General features: G+C 37.9%; 1 protein-coding gene across 1 annotated transcript in view; it reads left to right on the top strand.

Moving 5' to 3' along the window:
- Window positions 1-21,434, top strand: part of Abca9 (ATP binding cassette subfamily A member 9) — a 59,952-nt gene extending 38,518 nt beyond the window's left edge. The window contains exons 24-39 of the mRNA XM_046422624.2: window positions 2,178-2,351; window positions 2,536-2,649; window positions 7,400-7,519; window positions 8,657-8,725; window positions 9,126-9,217; window positions 9,822-9,942; window positions 10,718-10,835; window positions 11,621-11,712; window positions 14,592-14,752; window positions 15,500-15,575; window positions 15,649-15,743; window positions 16,812-16,931; window positions 17,121-17,261; window positions 18,154-18,233; window positions 20,368-20,423; window positions 20,538-21,434. Coding sequence (XP_046278580.1) covers window positions 2,178-2,351; window positions 2,536-2,649; window positions 7,400-7,519; window positions 8,657-8,725; window positions 9,126-9,217; window positions 9,822-9,942; window positions 10,718-10,835; window positions 11,621-11,712; window positions 14,592-14,752; window positions 15,500-15,575; window positions 15,649-15,743; window positions 16,812-16,931; window positions 17,121-17,261; window positions 18,154-18,233; window positions 20,368-20,423; window positions 20,538-20,636 — 1,728 coding nt within the window. The 3' untranslated portion in view covers window positions 20,637-21,434. The remainder of the gene's footprint in view (window positions 1-2,177; window positions 2,352-2,535; window positions 2,650-7,399; window positions 7,520-8,656; window positions 8,726-9,125; window positions 9,218-9,821; window positions 9,943-10,717; window positions 10,836-11,620; window positions 11,713-14,591; window positions 14,753-15,499; window positions 15,576-15,648; window positions 15,744-16,811; window positions 16,932-17,120; window positions 17,262-18,153; window positions 18,234-20,367; window positions 20,424-20,537) is intronic.
- The last annotated feature ends 516 nt before the right edge of the window (window positions 21,435-21,950 follow it).

Below are 21,950 nucleotides of genomic sequence, written 5' to 3' on the forward strand. Positions count from 1 at the left end.
AATAGATACCCCATCACTTCCATATGACCTCATTTAAAAAATCTGTGCATGGCACGTGTTGCTCTCTGAATCTTTTCTCCTTTACCTGTTGACTGTCTCCTCCCCACTAGTAATAATCATCATCAAAGCAGAAATATTTTTCTCTAAATCCTCTATTGTTGCTCATCTCTGTAATTAATGGATTACTTTTCATTCTCTTACTCTTGCCTGAAATCTAGGAGCTATTCATGCTAGGGTTGCCAGATTTAGCAAATGAAATTATAGTTACCCAAAATCAGATATATGATGAATAATTTCTTATTATGCATATGTTCCAAATATTGCATGGGACATACTTATACTCAAAATTTTATTTATTTAAAATTTAATGGACAACCCCAGGACACTGACACCTCTCCCTCCAACCCTCATCTCTTTCCTTCATAGCCAGTCAATCTTATTTATTTTCAAAAATATATCTGGAATCTGTGTTTTTCTCCATCTCTTTGAAGCCGTAGTCAAATCGACCACCATTATCTTCGGCATAAATACAACTGCCTCCATATCATAATATTCTTCTCCTTCTCCATTTCCTGTGCAGCGTGACAATACTTCCTTAGAAACACAAGCTGATGTAAGTTAATTTCCTGCCTGGGATCCCATAAGGAGCAACAATATAATCCTTGCCCTTCTGTACAGCCATAGTGATCTGGACCCAAGTATGTCTTCCTATTCCAACCTGATACCACTATTGCTTTGCTAACTGTGCTCCAGCCATGCCCCAAGGTCAACCTTTGCCCATGGCAGGGTCTTCTCTCTGCCTGAAGTGCTTCCAACTTGTCACCTAGGTAGCCCTATGTAACGTCCAGATGGCACTCATATATCACTTCACAAGGGAACCCTCTCTGACTTTACTCCATATTTTATCTCAATACCTATACATTTTTAGCTATGTAGCTATTGCTATACCAATTTGCTTATTGTCTTTATTGCCCTTTTGCCTGTAACTTAAACTCCACAAGAGCCTCATGACCAAGACAAAGCCAGCCACATGGTACAAACCCTATAAATATATATTAAACAAATTAATGAATAGGAAACAACAGCTTTCCGATAATATCCTCTCACTCTCATACTCTCATTTGATTTCCTGTCTCTTCCTTTCAAATATTTCCCAGAATATTTACTTGTGTTCCATTTTTTCCTAATAAATTTCATTATACAGACTCAATTTTAGATTTAAAGTTTCAATCATTTTTATGCTTTACTTTTTAAATAGTCCAAATGACATTTTTAAGACTCATGTTATGAACAATCACTATAGCCATGTAACTGGCAATGGGTCACAGTATCAAAATTCACTCACTAATTTTTACAATGTAATAATGAAAAAGATGGTTTACTTAAAGACCATGAGTACAGTGTTTTAAAGGAAGTCTTGATCATGCCTACCTAAGGAGTCTTTTTTAAATGAAATTAACTACTTAGCTGACTATTTCTTAGACTGCAAATAAAGTGCCAATTATAAATGCATTGTTTATATTCAGAATAAATCTTAAGAATCTTATGGGCAATCTTACCCACTTCTGTTGAACCTTTGTGCAATTTTCAAATCTTCATGTCAAAGGAAAAAGTAGCTTTGGAAAGAAAGGAAGAGTCATCTTCTCACTGAGGCAAGGCTCACTTCTTGGTGGATGGTCAGCCTCTTGTGTTGGTGCCTGTTTCCTTTGGACTCTGAAATCATAATGTGGCTGGTGGTATTATATGAATTATATAATAGAAGCATGAGCCATTTGCAAACCAGAATAATAATTATCAAAACAATATAGCAAATATGAATTATTTTGTGAGTACATGTTTACAATTTATCTAGTCTCTAGGGAAGAATAGAAATACTTTGGATTAGACAAAGGGGAATGAAGGGAAGGGAGGAAGAATGGGAAAAGGAAAGACAGTAGAAAGAATCAGACATTACTTTCCTATGTGCATATAAGAATACACAAGCCATATAATTCCACATCATGTACAACCAGAAGAATGGGAAGTTATATTCCATATATATATATATATAATCCATCAAAATACATTCTACTGTCATGTATAACTAGTAAGAACAAATAAAAAAATTAAAAGAAAAAACAATTTACCTAGTCTCAACTCTTCTGTATCTGTTGATGATTCTTCTGTTTCTTTACCAGAGAAAAGTTCATTCCCAGCTGTGGATTTCCGGCCTCTACCCTTCTGCTTACTGGTTTGGACAGGCACTGGTGGACATTCCCCTGTACTTCTTGATTCTCCTCATAATGCAAATAATGGATTATGTGTTTAGCCCAGAGGAGATTATAATTATAATTCAAAACCTATCAATTCAGGTAAGTGGCAAAAGTTGAGAAATAGTTTTTATTAGATTATTTTTCATGAATGTACTAATATTATTTATTTGAAACCAAAGAACTTCAAATTGTCTATGCTACAGTTTTGGAAAGTTCAGAGATACATACTATTATTTTCCTAAATAGTATTTACCTTACCCAACCTAAATATTTCCATTTTCAGGTCCTGTGCAGTATTGGATATGTCTCCTCTCTTGTTTTCTTGACATATGTGATCTCATTTATTTTTCGAAATGGCAGAAAAAATAGTGGCCTTTGGTCATTTTTCTTCTTAATTGTAAGTATGCAAATACTGCCAATCGCTTTATTTTTAACCATTTTTACATAACTCCAGAAGTATATATTTTAATATTTGTACTAACTAGAATGGCAAATAAATATTGCTCTCTATGAAATTCTAACTGCTCTAAGATAATCAGATATATATAGAATGTGCTGCATGTGAGTGTATAGACCATCTGTGAATGATGACTCATCCCAACGTGTTTCCAGAGCTAGAGACTCCCCTGAGCAAGATTTCTCACCCCTAACAGTTCAGTTGGTGTCATTGAATATTTGTAAGGAGATTCAATGATCCTGATCTGAAATATAATCGTCTCCTCAAGCCTATTTTTCATTGCCTTTTAATAGGTTACGTTATTGCTAAAAAAAAAAAAAAAATCCACCCAGCAAATTGCTCATATCAAAAATCAGGAATAATCTTTATTTCCTCTCTGTCTCTTCCTGCATCCCATCCACATGCACGTTGCCCAGTCTGTTCAGTGGGCGCCGTCCTTCCCACTACGTCCATTGTCTAAGCTTTCTTCATGTCTCACCTGGAGTACTGCAACCAGCCTGGAACCTCTCTGTTTCTACTCTTGCTTCCTGTGCATTTTTATTCTCCACATATTAACCAACGTGGTCTTTTAAAAATAACTTTTCATTGAAGAGTGTATCTTACATTCAGAAAAGCACACATATTTTAAGCACACAAAAATATTTAAAGTAAGCACTGCCATAAAACCACCAGACACATCGAGAAATAAAACATTATTAGGACCCTAGAAGACCTCATCCCCCATTCTAAATTTTTTCTTTATCTAAAAAAATCATTATTCATAGTTTTAAATTCATAAGTTAGCCCGTTTCTGAACTTAATTAAAATGGAATCATGTAGAACGCACTAAGTATCTGCTCTTAAACCACAGTGTCTTTTAGAATTGACTTGCTGAAAATTATCATAATAGTTCATTCCTTCCCATGCTGTTGTATTCATGATGCTTATGCTTCAACTCGTTTATGCATTGTTACTGTACATTCAAGTACTGTTAGAACTGTTTTGTACTGTTAGAACTAACACTGCCATTAATTTTCTTATATGTGTTTTTGTTCTCATGTATTCATGTATGTTTATTTTTAAATATAAACCTAGTAGTGGAATTATTAGATCTGCATTTACATGTTCAATTTTACTAGACCTGGACAAACATCTTTTTGAAATGGTTGTATTATTAGGAGGGTATGGAAAGTGCAGGGAATGATGTGTGGGATACTTCACATCATCACATATTTGTCAATATTTGGAAGAAGCCAAAAATAAAATACAATGAGTAAATACAAATTTTAGAATAAGAAAAAAAGATAGTGATTTCTAGATTGGGTTAAAAAATAAAACACAGCTAGCTATATATTGCTTACAAAATATCAAGTCATGGGCGATGACTAAACAGGCATTTATTTTTTAATAGAAGAACTTAGAGATAGATATACAAGTAATAGATACAGTAGAATTCAATATCAAAAGTCTTAAATAAGAAAAAAAATGAACATATTTACAAAATTGTAAAACCCATGAAGAAGATAATAGACTCATATTTTGTTTAGCAAATAATAAAGAATGGCAAAGTACATAACAATTATCTCTAAAGACAGAAGTATAATTTAGATCACTTGTTTCAGAACAGAAAGATCTGGTGGCAAAAAAAAAAAAAGAGCCATTATATAGAGACTTAAACACAACACAAGTTGAAATTGATTAGATAAACAGACAAAGGATATCTTTGTTAGTAGAAACACATAAATAAAACTGGGGTAGAAATGTGATGGCCAAGGAAAGGAACCACTGACTTAGAATGATTAACCCCCACCTCCATCCTCTACAAACAATTCCAATGAGGGCAAGTTAGCTGATAAGATACTGGAAGGTGTCTCTAATTAATGAATTAAAGATACTGCTGAATTGAGAACCCAAGCAAAGGCAAATAATAATAATAATAATAATAACCCTTAGGAGAAGAACTCCTTATCTTGAGGAGGGTGAATGTTGGGACTTGCTAATTTATAGGCTCTGAACTGAATTGGGGTAAGATCCAAAGTCTAACAGTGTGCCCACTCCCTGAGGATGAGATGCACTGCCTACTGGTAAATGAAAACTGATGCAAAACATGGACATGACTCACAGAAGAAGGTACAAAAGCTGTGCAAGGCCCAACCTGAGCACATTGCATCCATCCATGCCCCCAGGCTTCAAAGATGTGGAGAGAAAGCAACACCCTTCATTACATTATTGCTCAGAGGGAAAGATAAGTAGATGTTGGTGGAGAAAGAAAGGGTATTCAGAAGAAATCATAAATACTTTATAAAGATCTGGACCAAACATCAGTACAATTACAGAACTGTGAGTGAATTCTGAAAAAGGATGACATCTAATTACAGATGGGGACGGAGATAATCCCCATAATTCAAAAACAATGACCAAAAAACCCCTGAAAAATAGACACAAAGACAAAACCAATACAACAAAAAAATAATTTATGTTTTTCATGTCATGAATTTGTTAGGTATATGTATGTATAACTTTTAATGAGATAATTATGTCTATATATGAAGTTATAATAGAAGGAAATGCCCTCTAACATAAGAAAGAACTGATATGGATGATTGAATACTCATTAAGATATGAATCTTCAAAGTAAAGGCACCTCAAAAATAAAAGGAAACCAACCAGAAAAAAATAAAAAATTTGAGCTACCCCCAGAGTTTCCTCCCACAATTCTGTCTGTCAGTTTTCATATCTTTGATGGGAAGTAAAGGATATTCCTCTTCTCCAAAATCAGATCTACCCAATTTATAGTTCTAGGAAAGATTTGACACATTCAAATAGGAACTCAAGGATTGAAGCTTCTAATAAGCTATTCTTTTTAAAAGAAGACCACACAAAAATCTGCACATAGATGTTATAGCAGCACTATTCAGTGTGGCCAAAATATGGAAGCAACCAAGGCATCCAAGATGGTGACTGGATACACTGTGGTCCATCCAGAAAACTCTAAAAAATCATGGACTATCAAGCCATGAAAAGACATGAAGGAAACTTCAATGCATATCACCAGGTGAAAGAAGCCAACCTGAAACAACTAACATGGAGGATTTTAGGGCAGTGAAATTTTTGTATAATACTATAGTGGTGGATATGTGTTATTTATAAATTTGTCCAAACCCACAGAATATACAAGAGTGAACCACAATGTAGAGTATTGACTCTGGGTTATAATGATGTGTCAGTGTAGATTCATCAATTGTCCATCCAGGTGGGAGATGTTGATAATAGAGGAGGTACAAATATGGGGGTACCAAGCATTTGGGAAATCTCTACACCTCCCTCCCAATTCTTCTGTGTAGTTAAAACAGAATAAAAATAACCTATTAAATAAAGAAGAGAAAAAACTACATAGGAATAAATAGTAATATAATAGATGTAACAATTGAGGGTTAAAGTGAACCCAACCAAGGTATGTCAAAATATAAAATTCGGGAAAAGAAAAATTGAGTTAAAACACTGGCAAGGACCAATGACTCATTTAAATATGCATATGATTAAATAACTTTTGGAGAGATAATTAAAGCATGTTGAAATATTTAACTAGAAAAATTAATTAAGTTGAACAGTCCTTTCATTTTATAAAACAAGCATAGCTTTAATAAAATAAACCTAAGAAAGATAATATAAAAAAGGAAAACGTTGATAAAATCTCTGGGAAAAAATAAAGGACAGCTGTTTAAGTAAAAAGATAACAAACAAACCTAGAAGTAAATTTAAAAGAGTAATAGTAAAAAACAGCCAAGTATGACTGTTTTCAGAATGCAATGATAGTTCACTGCCAGTAACCATCAAAATAAAAAGGAAAACATGAGTTAAGAAAACATCACATGATTTCTAAAAATGCTCAGTGAAAAGAAAATGTAAAAACAAGAGGGGCAGATTAATAAAACCAGGGCTAATATCATATCAAATGGTAAAATTATAAATTATTCATCTATATCAGCACTAGGACAAGAACACCTGCAATAGTTAATTGTAGCATCCTGTGTGAGTGAGGTGTGACATGATATGCACTGGATCATGGCTTTTGGGGAACAGATTGTCAGGATATTTTTGAAAAATATTTTTAGTAGTTGTTGAAATGTTTAAATGCACTTCAATTTTGATATGCAGTCATACTTTTTGGAATCTCTCCTTCAAGACTAAAAGTGTCCATACAGAAGAATTTACGCAGACCATCACTAATTATTAGGACCAGAAAAGTTGAAAACAGCATGTTTTCCAAAGGCAAAATTGTGAACTCTTGTACATCTATTCAAAGAAATATTATGCCACTATGAAAATTAATATCTGGTATGCTTAAACCTAAAAAGACATCAATGACTTATTTTGAAATGAAAAATAAATAAGTAAAAATGCAGTTAACATATAATAACTAACTCCTTTATCAAAATCTGAATTTTAGCAATTTTACCCCAGCTGACTTGTATGCCCATTGAGTTTGAGAAGCACTGTTTTATCTACTGAAAATTTCACACTCAGTCTAATAGAGTTGTCACCTAATCTTATATCACACACACACAAAAAAGAGCATAATGAAAAATACTGTCTTGGGAGTGAGGTGGACATAGAAAGCTATAATGAGCTACATATCTAATCTCTTTGAAAACATCCTATAATTCAGGTAATTAAGTTTTAGTGATGCTACCTTGTGCTTTTATTTTAGGTCACTGTCTTCTCCATAGTTGCTAATGATCTCAATGAATACGCATTCCTAGGGCTACTTTTCTCCACCATATTAGTGCCACCCTTCACTATGATTGGCTCTCTGCTAATTTATTCTGAGGTAAGTATTTCCAGTCATGTGCTAGGATCATCTTTAGGCCTTAAGCAATGGGCCCTGGATTCTAAACCAGGAAACAAAAAAGGACTGGAGGAAAATTATGGACAGTGGGGAAAAGTGGTCAATGGGTTGGAGGTTCATCAGCTCCAAGTTTCATAGTAAGGACCCTAGAGTAAGGAGGCTGAAAAAGTAAAATTGGATGGTAGAGAGGCTAAAACTCATTTTGGATGGGTCCAATTATGGAGAGTGGGCAACTGAGCATTTAGGAAGAGCAAGATCATTTGAAATGACGTCAGGGTGGTGGCAAGTCAGATGATTGAAGAAAAAATAATTTTCTCTAGAGGGAGGAAGGCTGAGATGGTTAGAAATTTACTGCAAAGGGCTTAAAATTACTCAGGGGGATAAAAAGCCTTGGTAAATACAGTTCAAAAAATATTGACTTTTGTTTTTTTCATTTGTTTGGTTTTTTACTCACTAAAGAATTGGGGATGTTGGGAAAATGCACTTGGTGTAATGTGAAGAATTCTGTCTTCTCAAAATTGGATATAGGAGGACAAGAGCAGTATCAGGATTCCAGAGTTCTTGGAGCAAGAGTGCAAAAAAGGACAAATGACAAGAGAAAGCCAGATACAGTTGGAGAGAGAGTTTGTCTTTAGACGGCTGTTCAGGTGGCTTCAGTGGGTCTCACAAGTACATCCCAGTGTTACATGTAAAAGCACCTCAGTCTACAGGCAGGCACAGGCTGACAGCCTGTAAGACATCTTGGGAGAAGGAGAACCACTATAATCAGAAGATGATTTTTCCTGCTGGGTGCAGTGTCACACACCTGTAATCCCTGTAGCTCAGGAGGCTGAGGCAAGAGGATCACAAGTTCAAAGCCGTTCTCATCAAAAGTGAGGCACTAAGCAACTCAGTGAGACCCTGTCTCTAAATACAAAATAAGGCTGGAGATGTGGCTCAGTGGCCGAGTGCCCCTGAGTTCAATCCCCAGTACCCCAAAATGACTTTTCCTTGATACACAAGGAGAATCAGGTCGGATGGGTGGCAAGGTCATTTAAGAGACATTACTTTATCTTAAGAGGAAGGAAATTCATGAATGATGGAAGGTTCATTTAGATATTCTGTCTCTTTGTTTTACAGATTTCCTTTGATTCTATGGATTCCTCAGAAGCTTCAGATTCTCCCGTGCTATTTCTGGCTTTGCTAATAGTAAGAAGACATTTCCTTCTCAACTGTCTAACACAGGGGACACAACCTTTGTGTGGTTTGAGATTCTGAATTGCATAACTTTAAAAAGGTTTGGACATTTTAGGCAATGGAAGACACACACACACATGCACACACACACACATTTTCCAATCTGACCCACCATCATTACAATGACTACCTCATGCCAAGTGTGAAGCCCAAACTCTAAGCAGCACCCATAGCACCTGTCATCAATGTCCTTTTACTATATTTATGTTACGCTTTCTCTGAGTAACATATTGTCTTTCAAACTTGTGAGAATGTTAATTTTATATCTGATCAAACTTCTTCGGTCAGTCGTAATAATGAAAATTCTTGTTTTATGATGAAGTTCACTTTGCTTGTCTTTCTCTTTCCTTAGCCTTACCTCCATTGTTTCATTTTCCTTTTTGTTCTTGGATGTCTGGAAAGGAACTTCAGGCGGAAATCAATGAGAAAGGACCCAGTGTTCAGGTGGAGGAAATTCAAATTATTATAATTCATGGCATGTTACTGAGTTTGAGGATATAGTCATAACAAATGTGAGGGTTTGTGTTGAATATTTGAAAATGAAATGGAAGCTAGTAATTGGAAAATCTTCAAATAGGAAACTATGGGGAAGGTCTTACCAAGACTCAGGTGTGCTTTGAACACCTGACCTACCACACAGAAGGCCAATCGAGCCAATCTAACATTGGTGGTAGGGTAGAGGGTGACAAGATGACACTACAGTTTCTAGGTTCCTTTTCTCCTACAGCCCTGCCTCAGAACCCATAGTTGGAGGATGTATACTATATTATTGTTTATGAAAAAGTCATTGCCAATGAGGAGAATTATACTTGGGTAAAAGCAAAGGCAGGGTAAGGGTAGCATCACTTGATTCATTGATGGTACTCAGGCTGTTTGAAAGGCAAGTGGCAGAGAGGAGAAGAATAAAGATTGTGCTGTGCACACCTCATTAATCTAGTCAAATAATTGATAGCAGGATAGAGGGGGTTCAGTATTTTTGTCACACGTAGTTTCAACTGGAAACCCATTGCTGGCAGCACCTATCATTATCACACTGTTTTGATTTTAGAATTTCTCCGAGAAGTGGTGATGTTTCACCAAACCCAGAAGATCCTGAAGGAGAAGATGAAGATGTTAAGATAGAAAGAACAAGAACAGCAAATGCTATGGCTATCCTGGACCTGCCCCAGGTAGAACCTACAAACCTGCTCTTCACCAGATGATTTTTTTCAGTCAGATAAAGAGAGCAACCATCTAATCCTAATTTTTGAAAAGCACATGAGATTCTTTCATCCTTACTTGTATAGTATACACGACTTCACTTCAATAGGTACATGGTGCCCATGAAGCTAGGAGAGCAGAGGAAACATAGATACAGACACACACACACACACAGACACACACACACACAGAGAGACACACACACACACACATAGACACACACACACACACACACACACAGGACAGAGAAATATGAACTTATCAATTTATTTTTTAGGGTGATAGATTTTTGTTTTGGGTACCAGGGATTGAACAACCCCAGGGCGCTTAACAACTGAGACACATCCCTAGCCTCTTTTTACATTTTATTTTAAGACAAGTTCTCTCTAAATTGCTCAGGGCCTCACTAAATTTCTGAGACTGGCTGTGAACTTGAGATCCTCCTGCTTCAGACTCCCTAGCTGCTGGGATTACAAGTGTGCATCACCACACCTGGCTAGGGTGATAGTGTTAATAAATACAGCTAAACGTTGCAAAGCCTAAGTAAGATTTTGTGAATTGTAAAAGCCCTTGCCCTGCAGGAAGTCAGCCTTGGGAGAGTTTGCTTGAAATGGCAGCTAGTAGGGGAAAGACTGGTTTGATGGATGGTTTTATAGAGAGGAAGGCTTGGTGGGAAGGTGCATGGAGCACTCTCTGGATTGAAGGTGAGGATAATGCCCTTTGGCTACTGGCCTGTCTTTTCAGAAACCAGTCATCATTGCCAGCTGTTTGCGGAAGGAATATGCAGGCAAAAAGAAAAACTGCTTTTCCAAACCGAAGAAAAAAATCGCCACAAGAAACGTCTCTTTCTGTGTTAAAAAAGGTTGGAAGCTACGGTTTCTTGGAGTATGATTTGGACCTCTGAAGACTGGATCTTTCTAAGGCAGGATGGGTATTGAATCTGGGGGCAGCTCTTGCTGATCAGGAAATGTAGCCAAGGCATCTATTGGCTAAGGCTGCCCCTTCCTGCCTCAAGCCTCCCGTAGAGTTAGGACATGGTTTCTCCTTGCCTAGGAAGACAGTTTTGTCTGCTCCATTAAAAAAGAGAGATGCAAACAGACAGAATAAAAGACAGTGTTTCTGTTAAAATGGATAGCTAGATTTTATTCTGATTTATTTTCAAATATGCCTTTTCTTTTTATTTATTTTTCTGCTGCTGGGGATGGAACCTAGGGCCTTGCATATGCAGGCAAGTGCTCTACCACTGAGCTACACCCACAGCCTCCATACAGATTTTACAATGAAATAATTTCACAATGACCGGAACCCACTGAAGCATACTAGTGCATTCTTCTTGTCTAACAAATAGCGCATGTTATGGAAAATGTTCATTGAATGCAACCAACCTAAAATAAAAATGTGTTTCAAATTCCAGCTCAGCCTCTTATAAACTGCATGACCTTATGCAAGATATTTGTGTTCTTTAAGCCTCAGCTTCCTCCCCTGTAAAATGAGGCTAGTAATAACATCAGGGATGCATGTTTGTGAAGAATAAGTGAAATAATGTACATAGCACATTTCACATAGTGCTTCACATAGTGCTTGCCAGTGGTATTTGCTTTTATTATTGTAATGATTGCATATTCTGAGTATACCTATTTCTTTCAGGTGAAGTTATAGGGCTGCTAGGACACAATGGAGCTGGGAAAAGTACTACCATTAAGATGATAACTGGAGACACAAAACCAACCGCAGGGCAGGTCAGTAAAACACACAGAGAGATGGTCACTAATGCTGCCCAGAACAATGCTTTACAATGAATATGACCACAATCTTAAAAATGCACAGATGACCCTTAATAAGTTAGTGTGACTTATGCATCAGATGAAAAGGATTAATTTAAAAATTCACTCTCTGATTCCAAAAATAGTTGTCAAAAAAGGCTGATGTTACCTATACTGTGCCCTTTATTGAGTGAAACATTAGTGGAAACATAGGTGTCTTGAGATCAGAGATCTTTACTTTGTTGACCTATCTATCCTAAGAACTTGTTCAGTTGAACTGTCTCATGGAGCATCGAATCCGAAACCACAGTCAGAATAATGACAAGTCCTGCTAATGTGACTGCAGTTGCAAATCTTCATGTTTCATAATTCTTCTCTAGTTACACGCTGTAATTATGGATGTGTGAGACTTGTGTAATAATAAAAGTCCATCAGCAAGGAGAACATCATAGGTCTTTACAGAGGGTCTCTGCTATAGAAACTTTCTTATTGTGACACATCCTGACCCAACAAATGTAAAGATGTGGGAAGCTGAGCATCAGGAGGTATTACTGTAGGTACATTGAAGTTCTTAAAGACAACAGGTTATTGGCAAAAGACCTAGGATTTATTACGACAATAATAATCAGAGGTAAGAAAAAATAATAATAATTGTCTAAACTCCAAAGCAAAAACCTGAGTAATATACTAATTCCACTTGTCAAGGCCAAATGATGGACAGACAAAGGACTACCACTTTGGAGGGAAAATACTGTTGGCCTTTGACAGGAGGTTAAAGTCATAGGGAGTATTGACAAAGGAATTTTGCCTGGGGTGGTGACATGATGGGTGTCTTTCCCTTTCCACTCTTGCCTCACCCAGCTAAAGCAGGTGAGGTCATGTCACTCTCTCTGTTACAATCTCCCACTTGGAATTGACCCAGAAATCTTTACAGTGGCTGAAAAAGGCTCCACAAGACTTGGCCTCCTTGTCACTGTCTTTCACAACCTTTACCCCTTGTTAGATTGACCCTCATTCAACCTTCTTATTGTAGGATCTTTATGTTACTGAAAGATCTTTATTTGTCCCAATTCCAATCCAATAATGAGGACAAAGTTTGGAGGAAAACTTTTATTGTTTTGTTAGCAAAGGAGAAACACTGGGGACTCCTGTCCCAAGAGGCTAGGGTTCTAACCATCAGGGAACAGAGGACTTTTAAACAGGTGATTCAAAGTCAATACTCCAGCTGTGCCTAGTCAGGGGTCAGAATTCTCTTGTAACCTTGAGAGAGAGCTGTTTCTTAAATCTTCTGGTGCCTGTCCTAAAGTCTGGATTCCTTCATTCCTGGTGTGTGACCTCAATGACAGGTAACTTGGCCTAGGATGGAAGGAAGATTAATCTTACTTTCCCCATGGTTAGGGAGGGAGATGGGAAGAAGAGAAAGAAAAAAAAAAAACTAAAAACATCAGTTTTAAAATAAACCAATGATGGAGCAGCAAGGGTCATGGTCAAAGCATGAAGTAGGCCCCAATGCATTTGGGTTTGGTCTCCCTGCAGATGGGGTATCCTGCCCTTCTCTCTCCATCTGCTTGGTTATTTCCTTCTGGTCACTATAAAATCTACCTTTCCAAAAGGCCTACATTATTTGCAAAATTAAAACCTTCGTAGTCTTTTTAAACACATTTATTTCCTTGAAATCGTGAAGCAGAATCTTTAATTAGTCACTTACATGTTTACATCTTTATTTTTTTGTTTCTTTCTCTAGAACAAAAGCTCTATGAGGCAAAGCTACTTTATTTTCTCCTCTTTTGTACTGGGGAAAGATAATATAGCAACAAGTTCAAGGGCTTGGATTCTGAAGATAGATCTAGTTCCAGGTTTACCTTCTGTGACCTTGTACAAATCCATGCATATGTTGGTTTTCTCATATGTAAAACAGGAATGATGAGACCAACACATAACATATCTAGGGTTTCTGTAAGGATAGCAAAGTTCAAAATATATGAAATGCTTAGATTTGGCCCATAGCAAGCACTGAGTTCACATTAGCTGTTATTGCACAGCACAGGGCCTGGCTCAGAAGAATAAGAAATGCTTTCATGGGCTTATTGGTTCCTATGGAGCAGACAATGTGAAGTTTTTTCACTTATTACTTAGCTCAGGATTTCTCAAACTTGAAACAAGTGATGTTTCAGACTGGATAATTTTTGTGTGTAGTAGGATATTTAGCAGCATCTGTGGTCTCCACCCACTAAATGCCAGTATAACACTTTCCATGTCACAGACACACAAACTGTGGCCATCAAAACTGTCTCCAGACATTGCTAAATGTACCCTGGCTACTTGGGAGGCTGAGTTGGGGATTCACAAGTTTGAGGCCAGCCCAGGCAGCTTAGCAAAAGCCTGTCACAAAATAATAACAGGGCTGGGGACTATAACTCAGTGAGAGTGCCCTGGGTTCAGTCCTCAGTACCAAAAAAAGGTACCCTGGGGGAAGGTTTGCCCTTGACTGAGAATCACTGCCTTATTGTGAAATAGACCCTATGATTATAATTATTTATTACTAAGGAAACAGAATCCTTAATAAGTATCTATTCTTTTGAGTATTTGGATCAATAAATGAAGTCAAGCAATGAACAACCCAATAAGAAACTTTGACTTCAACCCTGGCATTGGGGTTGGTAACAAAGTCTCTAACAAGGTGGAAGATTTGCCTTTTGAATTATTGAGTGTTTTATCACCTTTTTTTTTCCTCTGAAGTGATTACATGTTTACTCTTGGAGCCCAGGTATGTGAAGAGAAGGCCACTGGAATACACACTCATGTGACAAACACACAATTTTGAATAATCTTTAAGAATGAACTTTTTTGTATAGGTGATTTTGAAAGGAAGCTGTGGAGGGGACGTTCCTGGGTTCCTGGGGTACTGTCCTCAGGAGAATGTGCTGTGGCCCAGCCTGACAGTGAGGGAACACCTGGAGGTGTATGCCGCTGTGAAGGGGCTGAAGAAAAGGGATGCCTCTGCCATCATTACACAGTACGTGGAGAGCCACACCCATTTGTCTATGGGGGAGGGGTAGACAAATCAGAGGAGGCACTTTCTAGCTACTGATCCCTTGCTCAAAGGAGAAGACTTGGACATCTAGAACCCAGTTCACTATTATTTTCTCACCCGATGAGCCTGAGGGAGAAAGTTTACTAATTATTGCTAATATAAAAAGAAGTCATGGAAAATATAAGTGTAACAACTATGAACGGCTCATACAGTATTAGTCAATTTTGTGCTACTATCATGAAATACCTGAGGCCAGCTACTTTTGAAGAAAGTAACTCACAGTTTTAGAGGCTGGAAGTCTAGTATTGAGCAATCCCATTGGTTTGGCCTCTGGTGAGGGCCCAACAGCAGATGACATGGCAGGGATGTGTATAAGATGGAGAGGTCACATGGCCTGACAGGAAACCAGAGGGAGCTGGGGATTCCAAAATTCCTTGTGAGGCCATGCCCCTAAATGACCTAAAGGTCACTAAGCCCCACCTCTTAAAGGTCCACACTGCCTCTTAACATTAGAAACCAAACTTCTACCACATTAACCATTTGGGGACAAATTATATCTATGCCATAGCAATATCCCAGGAGATTTCAAAGCTATTACCACTCTGATGACTATAATAGAGAAATTTTAAAAATTCCTCAACTACAAATTTCTCTACTATAGTGTTTGTTCTGATTTGCTTGTTTTGGTTTCCCATTGTTCGTGGGTAATAAAGATTGTGTCTCCTTCAGGTTGATGAATGCCTTCAAGCTGCAGGACCAGCTAAAGGGTCCTGTGAATACCTTGTCAGAGGGAATAAAGAGAAAGGTATGAGAGGGGCTTGGGGTAGCTCTGTGCACCCTGCCGACCAGTGCTGGATGGGCTATCCCTCTTGTTCCAGCTGTGCTTCCTGCTGAGCATCCTGGGGAACCCATCAGTGGTGCTTCTGGATGAGCCATCTACTGGGATGGACCCTGAGGGGCAGCAACACATGTGGTAAGGCATGATCATGAGAACTCCATGTGGATTTACGGATCCTGTAACAACTGACCTTCAAAGTGGTTCTCTTAGAAAGTCTATTGTCAGGAGAAGCAAAATGAAGGGAAAAAAATATCTGATTTCATATTGCAATTACCAGTTTTATTAAGGAGAAAAAGATGCATTTGTTTATATAATTTAGAATGTGGTTTAGACAGAATATAGAGGATGATATTTGGTAAAGAGTTGTTTGGGAAAATGCTGGCTTTCAGGAGTATATATGAGAAGGCAGAGGGAAGAAGGACAAAAAGGGAGAACTTACTATAAAATATGTAATAATCAAAATACATGCTGTAAATATAAATGTCCAATGCCCCAAACCAATGCCCTAAACCAATGCCTACTCTAAGAATTTTATTTTTTTCTTAAAAGTCTTCTGGGTATGCACAATGCATACTTAATTGAATCGATCCTTTATGTATTTATTTATTATTTTTTGTTGGCAATGGACCTTTAATTTTATTTTCTTTTATTTATATGAGGTGCTGAGAATCAAACCCAGTGCCTCACATCATGCTAGGCAAATGCTCTACGACTGAGCCACAAACCCAGCCCACAATCTTTCTTCATCATAACCAAAACACAATTCTTAAAGGAGGATAAAAGAAACATTCCAGGTCCTCAATACATTCTGAAATTATTTTTTTGAAATTTTTGAAGTCTGTCATTTTGTACCTTTATAGCATATATTGTGATACATATTTCATAGTAAGTTCTCCCTTTTTGTCTTTCTTCCCTCTACTCTCATAAATACACCTGAAATTCAGCATTTTTCCAAATAACGTTTTACCCAATATCCTCCTCTATGTTCTGTCTAAGCCACATTCTAAATTATAAGCTCTAATCAATAGATTGGTTATTTACATGCTTTTCATCCTTTCATGAATCCTGGTTTGTTTGGGTCTAGGCTGAATTCACTTCATGTTTCAATGTTCACTATGTGCCCCAATAGAAATTAAAAAAAAAAAAATCCACAATACCTTGAGCATTTGCTTAAGATATCACTTTCCCTTGACCTAATTTTAGGCAGGCCATCCGGGCCACCTTTAGAAACTCAGAGAGGGGTGCCCTCCTGACCACCCATTACATGGCAGAGGCAGAGGCCGTGTGTGACCGCGTGGCCATCATGGTGTCCGGAAGGCTGAGGTGAGTACCCATCTAGGCCCACACTTGGCCCCCCCAGTAGCATACTCTGGTAGAAAGTCATTGCCAATGTGAGGAGCTGGTGCATCTGCTCCCAGCTCTGTGTGGCCCTCCCCAGCCTCCAGAGGCAAAATAGCACCAGCAGTAGATTCCTCCCTTACCTTGCTTGACATCATCCTCCCCTACCTCCAGGTGTATTGGTTCCATTCAACACCTAAAAAGCAAATTTGGCAAAGATTACTTGCTGGAGATGAAGGTGAAGACCCCTGAGCATGTGGAGTCCCTCCATGCTGAGATCCTGAAGCTCTTCCCCCAGGCTGCAAGGCAGGAAAGGTAGACACAGGTGTTGTTTGTGTTATCTTGGCCTTTCTGTAAAGAGTTATGAGAAATAGAAGCTTCATTGGTTTGTTTGTTTTTTTCCATACAAGGGATTGAACCTGAGGTGCTTAACTACTGAGCCACATCCCCAGCCCATTTTTAGTTTTTATTTTGAGACAGGGTCTTGCTAAGTTGCTCAGGGCCTCGCTATGTCATTCTTTTATTTTTTGTAACTATACAATAAGTGTATATTAATTATGTTAATTACAAAAAGGCTCCTATTCCAAGGCTACTAAGGAGGAAAAACAAGACAACAAAGTGCTGATTTAGAGGTAGAATCTTGCAAAGGAGTTAGCATTTGTGAGACCTCTATACTGCGCCAGCTACTGATGTATACATTTACTTAGGTCATTTGAACAGCCCTTTCTAGAAACTAAAATAATCCTCTATTAAAGGCGATGCCCTGCATAAATCCCATGGTTCAGTTTGGGGCCTCACTGGAAGCTCAGTGAATGGTGTCTTTTAGCTTTTGTGTTATTAGTAGTAATGGTACTTGAGGCTCAGGTAGGTTAGGTAATAATTATAGCTAGTGGCGGACACTGGAGTTGAACCTGGTGCTTTTTATTTAAAAGCTCTTCTCTTTTCACTAAGAACCAGGAGAAGTAATCTTGCTTCTCCCTGATCGAGGCATAGATGTGTGCATCTCTCCCTGTGCCTCCCAGTTTCCTCTTAGTAGATTAACTTTTCATTGGTCAAAGAGAATTTATCCTCAGGTTGTCTCCAAGACCATACACTGTGTGTATTTAAACAAAATGTGGACAAAATTGTTGCTCCTTTTCAGACATGTACCCATTAGAGATCCTGCCCTTGAAAACTTGCGCTCAGCGTCACTGTCTTGTCTTTGCAGGTTCTCCTCCCTCCTGGTCTATAAGTTGCCTGTTGAGGATGTGCAACCTTTGTCCCAGGCTTTCTTCAAATTGGAGATAGGCAAGTGTCTGTGTAGAGATGAGACTCTGAGGAACAGAAAAAAGCCAAACCAGAAATAAAAAATATATATATGCATAAAGAATTGTGATATTACATGCTAAATAAACCACTGAGTCTTCTAATACAGTGGTTCTCAGCAGGGGGGTGATTTGGCAACATCTGGGGTTGCTTTTGGTTCTTATGAGTAAGAGTAAGATGGCAGGGTGCAACTGGCATCTAGAGGGTCGAAGCCAGAGAACTTCTAAGCATCCGCATTGCCTAGGGAAGTCCCTATGAGAAAGAATGATCTAACAAACATGTCATCAGGGCTCAGTTCCAGAAACCTTGCCCTCAGTGAACAAGGCTCTGGGGGAAAGAGACCTTTGACATTCAGAGCTGCAACATCCACAGATTTATACAAGCAGAAAAATATCAATTTGTTTTTTTTTTTTTTTATCTTGAGTATTTTTAGATAGCATTAGAAAGTGATAAGAAGTTTCCTCTCTTTGCTCAGGTGGGCTAATCCATGACTCTTTTTTGGGGTCCCTGGTTTTTGGTCTTGGCATACCACATTGATCTAACCCAGGCTTGTTTTTCATCATGTTAGTGTAAGAAACCTGATGAGCTATGAATTCTCCCCAGGCCTCCTCTTGAGCTGTGCTTTCTGACTTGCTACCTGACTTCATGAGAGGCCTTAGGCTTTCCAGCTTTTAAAGAGGGACTTCTCCTAGAGACAGCATTGTAATTACCCAATAAGGTCTTCTTTTTCTCATCCTTTGTTTACCCTGTCTCTATGCTCTGTATTTTATACTGACCACTTTGGCTTATGGGTTAGTCTTGTGTCATTCTTCTGGGAAGGATTCCCACAGTGGTTTCTGATCAACAGGAAACATTTATAATGGATTAGTAGCAGAAAGATTGATGTTCCAGGAAAGCTGTCTCCCAAGAATACAATACATCTTATTCTTTAAGAGATTTCTAACATTTTTGCTTTCAAAAAATATTCTCTCCTGCCCCAAATTCCTTCCATTGTGCTTAATTTGCTGAGACTAAGATTTTTATGTGGGAAAACACACATCTTTTTTTTAAAATCACAGTCCTATCCTATTGTGTGAAGATGACACAAAGTGCAAAATGTGGAGACATAAGCCAGCATTTTTTTTTAATCCAGGTATCAATAGGCATCATTGCACTCTCAGCTGCAACACATTTATCAAGTGAGCTAGGCTGGGTACCATGCAGGAAAATGCATGCCCTGTGACAATTCTTCTTAGATTCATTCTTCCTAACCACCAGATCACATTTGAGTAACGCAAACTCCAACCAAACTCTAGGGTCATGTGCTTCTTCCCAGTCAGGCTTGCCTCCAATTTGGAGGTCTATAGCTGGGAAGATGGGATAGTCCGTGTTATCTCTCTTCTTACTCTGTCCTTGATTCATAAGCTGAAGTTTGGGCCCTCTCCAGAGTAGAGTGAAAGGGAAGAGGGAAGGGATAATATGGAGCAAAGCTTGATTGAATCATCAGAGCTGTAACTATAACACCAGGGGCTCCTGTAAAGGAGTGTAAGAGCAAGAAACAGCAAAACCATACTTAGGTTCACAGAGGTGGGCAGGGTGGGGAATAGAACCTGGGAGTAGAGTCAGAGTCAGGTGGAATTTACCACCTGGGAGACAGTAACTTTCAATCAAGGGACACACTTAGTATCAGGGAGGGAGTGAAAGCATAAATGCTATGACCTCCCCCCTCCGTTCCTCTGGCTGGTCTTTCCTCTGCTAGGACCCACTGGGAGACATCTCTTAATGTCAGCCTGTGACGTTAAGGCAGAGAAGAATGAGGGGAGATATAGAGGGGCCCATGGAAGTTTTTCAGCACAGAGGGAACTGTCTTTTAGCTAGCATGGGTATTCTGGAACTTTTTATATTGTCTTCCATTCTTGAGGTGACTCTGCCACAAACCTCTATGAAAATGGGACAGTATTTCCTTCCTATTATATGAGCATATGGTGCATATGCTTTTTCATACTCAACCCAAGAATATTTATTACCTTCTATTTTATATTTAAGATCTACTTGTATGTGCTTTGGGGACATGACTCAATAAAATTCCCTAAATAAAAAATATATGAACCTATAATATATTTTCATCCTTCCACAGTCAAACAGAGCTTCGACCTGGAGGAGTATAGCCTCTCACAGTCCACCCTGGAGCAGGTGGGTTGGCTTTAGTGGTTCCACGTCATCCATGAATCTAAGTGTCTTGTATGTGCATACCCTTTGCGCAGGGTGACAACCCTCCCCTTTTATTTATGATTTTCTCCCTTTCAGGTTTTCCTGGAGCTCTCCAAGGAGCAGGAGCTGGATGACTTTGATAATGAACTTGATCTCTCAGTCAAGTGGAAACTTCTCCCACAGGAAGAGCCTTAAAGCTGCAAATAATTTGCTTCTCTTTTAGCTTGTGACTCATTTTTAAGACAGTATTTTATAGCATTAATATGCCTTATCTCAGAATAGCACAAAATATTTTTGAAACTCATGTCATAACTTTTCCCAATAGTATTCTTTTCAATAGAGCAAGTGGGCAAATTCAGTGAGAGCAATGATACAGCCAAAGATTATCTAGATCACACAGCCACAGGACCAGCCAACAAGTCCCATTCCGCAGAGTACTAGGTTTACAAATGCATTTATGATAAGATTGTTGACACTTCTGAGGACGAAACAGAGATCGTTTAACTTTTCTTAAACTTCAACATATTGAATATTTTCTCATCTGTTTGATTAGGTAAAGTAGAACTTAAGATATAATATTGATTTTAGAGAAAAGGGAATCAATCGATTACCTAGCAGCACAGTATTTGCTTTTTGTAACTCGTTTTTTAATCCCTTTTTAATTCAGTGAGTCTCTTTTTCTATCATTATTCAGACTTTAGATTACAGAGTAAATGTTTTGCCTGTGATGATTATAAAAGAAATTTGAAAACTGTCAAGACATATGCTTGCAATAAGAATTTGAATGATCAACTTGAGGAACATTTTTAAGACACGTTTTGGATTCTAATTTGAGACATATTTCTAATTTTGTATTTTTTAATGATATAAGTATGTACTCTTGGCAAATTATTAAAGAGTCATAGGTCTTAATTTACTCTATCTTTATATGTTATGACTTATCAGGTGACCCTAAAGCACCTTAAAATCAACAGAATAAATCTGTAAAGTCTTTTTTAGGTGATTTTTCATTGTTGTTACTACTTCACTACTATTAATGATGCTAGATAATTGAACATTTGAAGAAGGCTATGTGAAAGACCTTTTTTTATTGCAATATTTCTTGTATCTTCTGGTTTATGGAATTACCATGGTGCCATTGACCTGTGAGAATACTCATATGAGATACAGGGCCCTGGATTTCTTATTCTAAAAAAGGAGACATTAATATGGGTTTTAGTGACCCACTTGACTTTTATGAGTTACAAAGTGGTTGAAATACATCAACACATTGAAGACTACAGTTTTATTAGTACTAGAATAATTGTCCCTTGAAATGAACCAAGGGCTCCAAACTGCAATTATCACTGAATTATAAGTAATAATACACTGTTCCCTAAACAATGCATCACTTTCTAAGACTTGGCTCAGTCACACTAATAACATTCTATTAGGCTCAGGAAACATTTCAATGAAGCATTTTTTGATGAGAAAATGTTAATGTACTATGTATTATGAGAAATAGCCAAA

This window comes from Marmota monax, unplaced genomic scaffold (assembly GCF_021218885.2).
Source record: "Marmota monax isolate L192 unplaced genomic scaffold, Marmota_monax_Labrador192_F-V1.1 WCK01_AAM20220418_F8-fsc00173, whole genome shotgun sequence".
Taxonomy (NCBI): Eukaryota; Metazoa; Chordata; class Mammalia; order Rodentia; family Sciuridae; genus Marmota; species Marmota monax.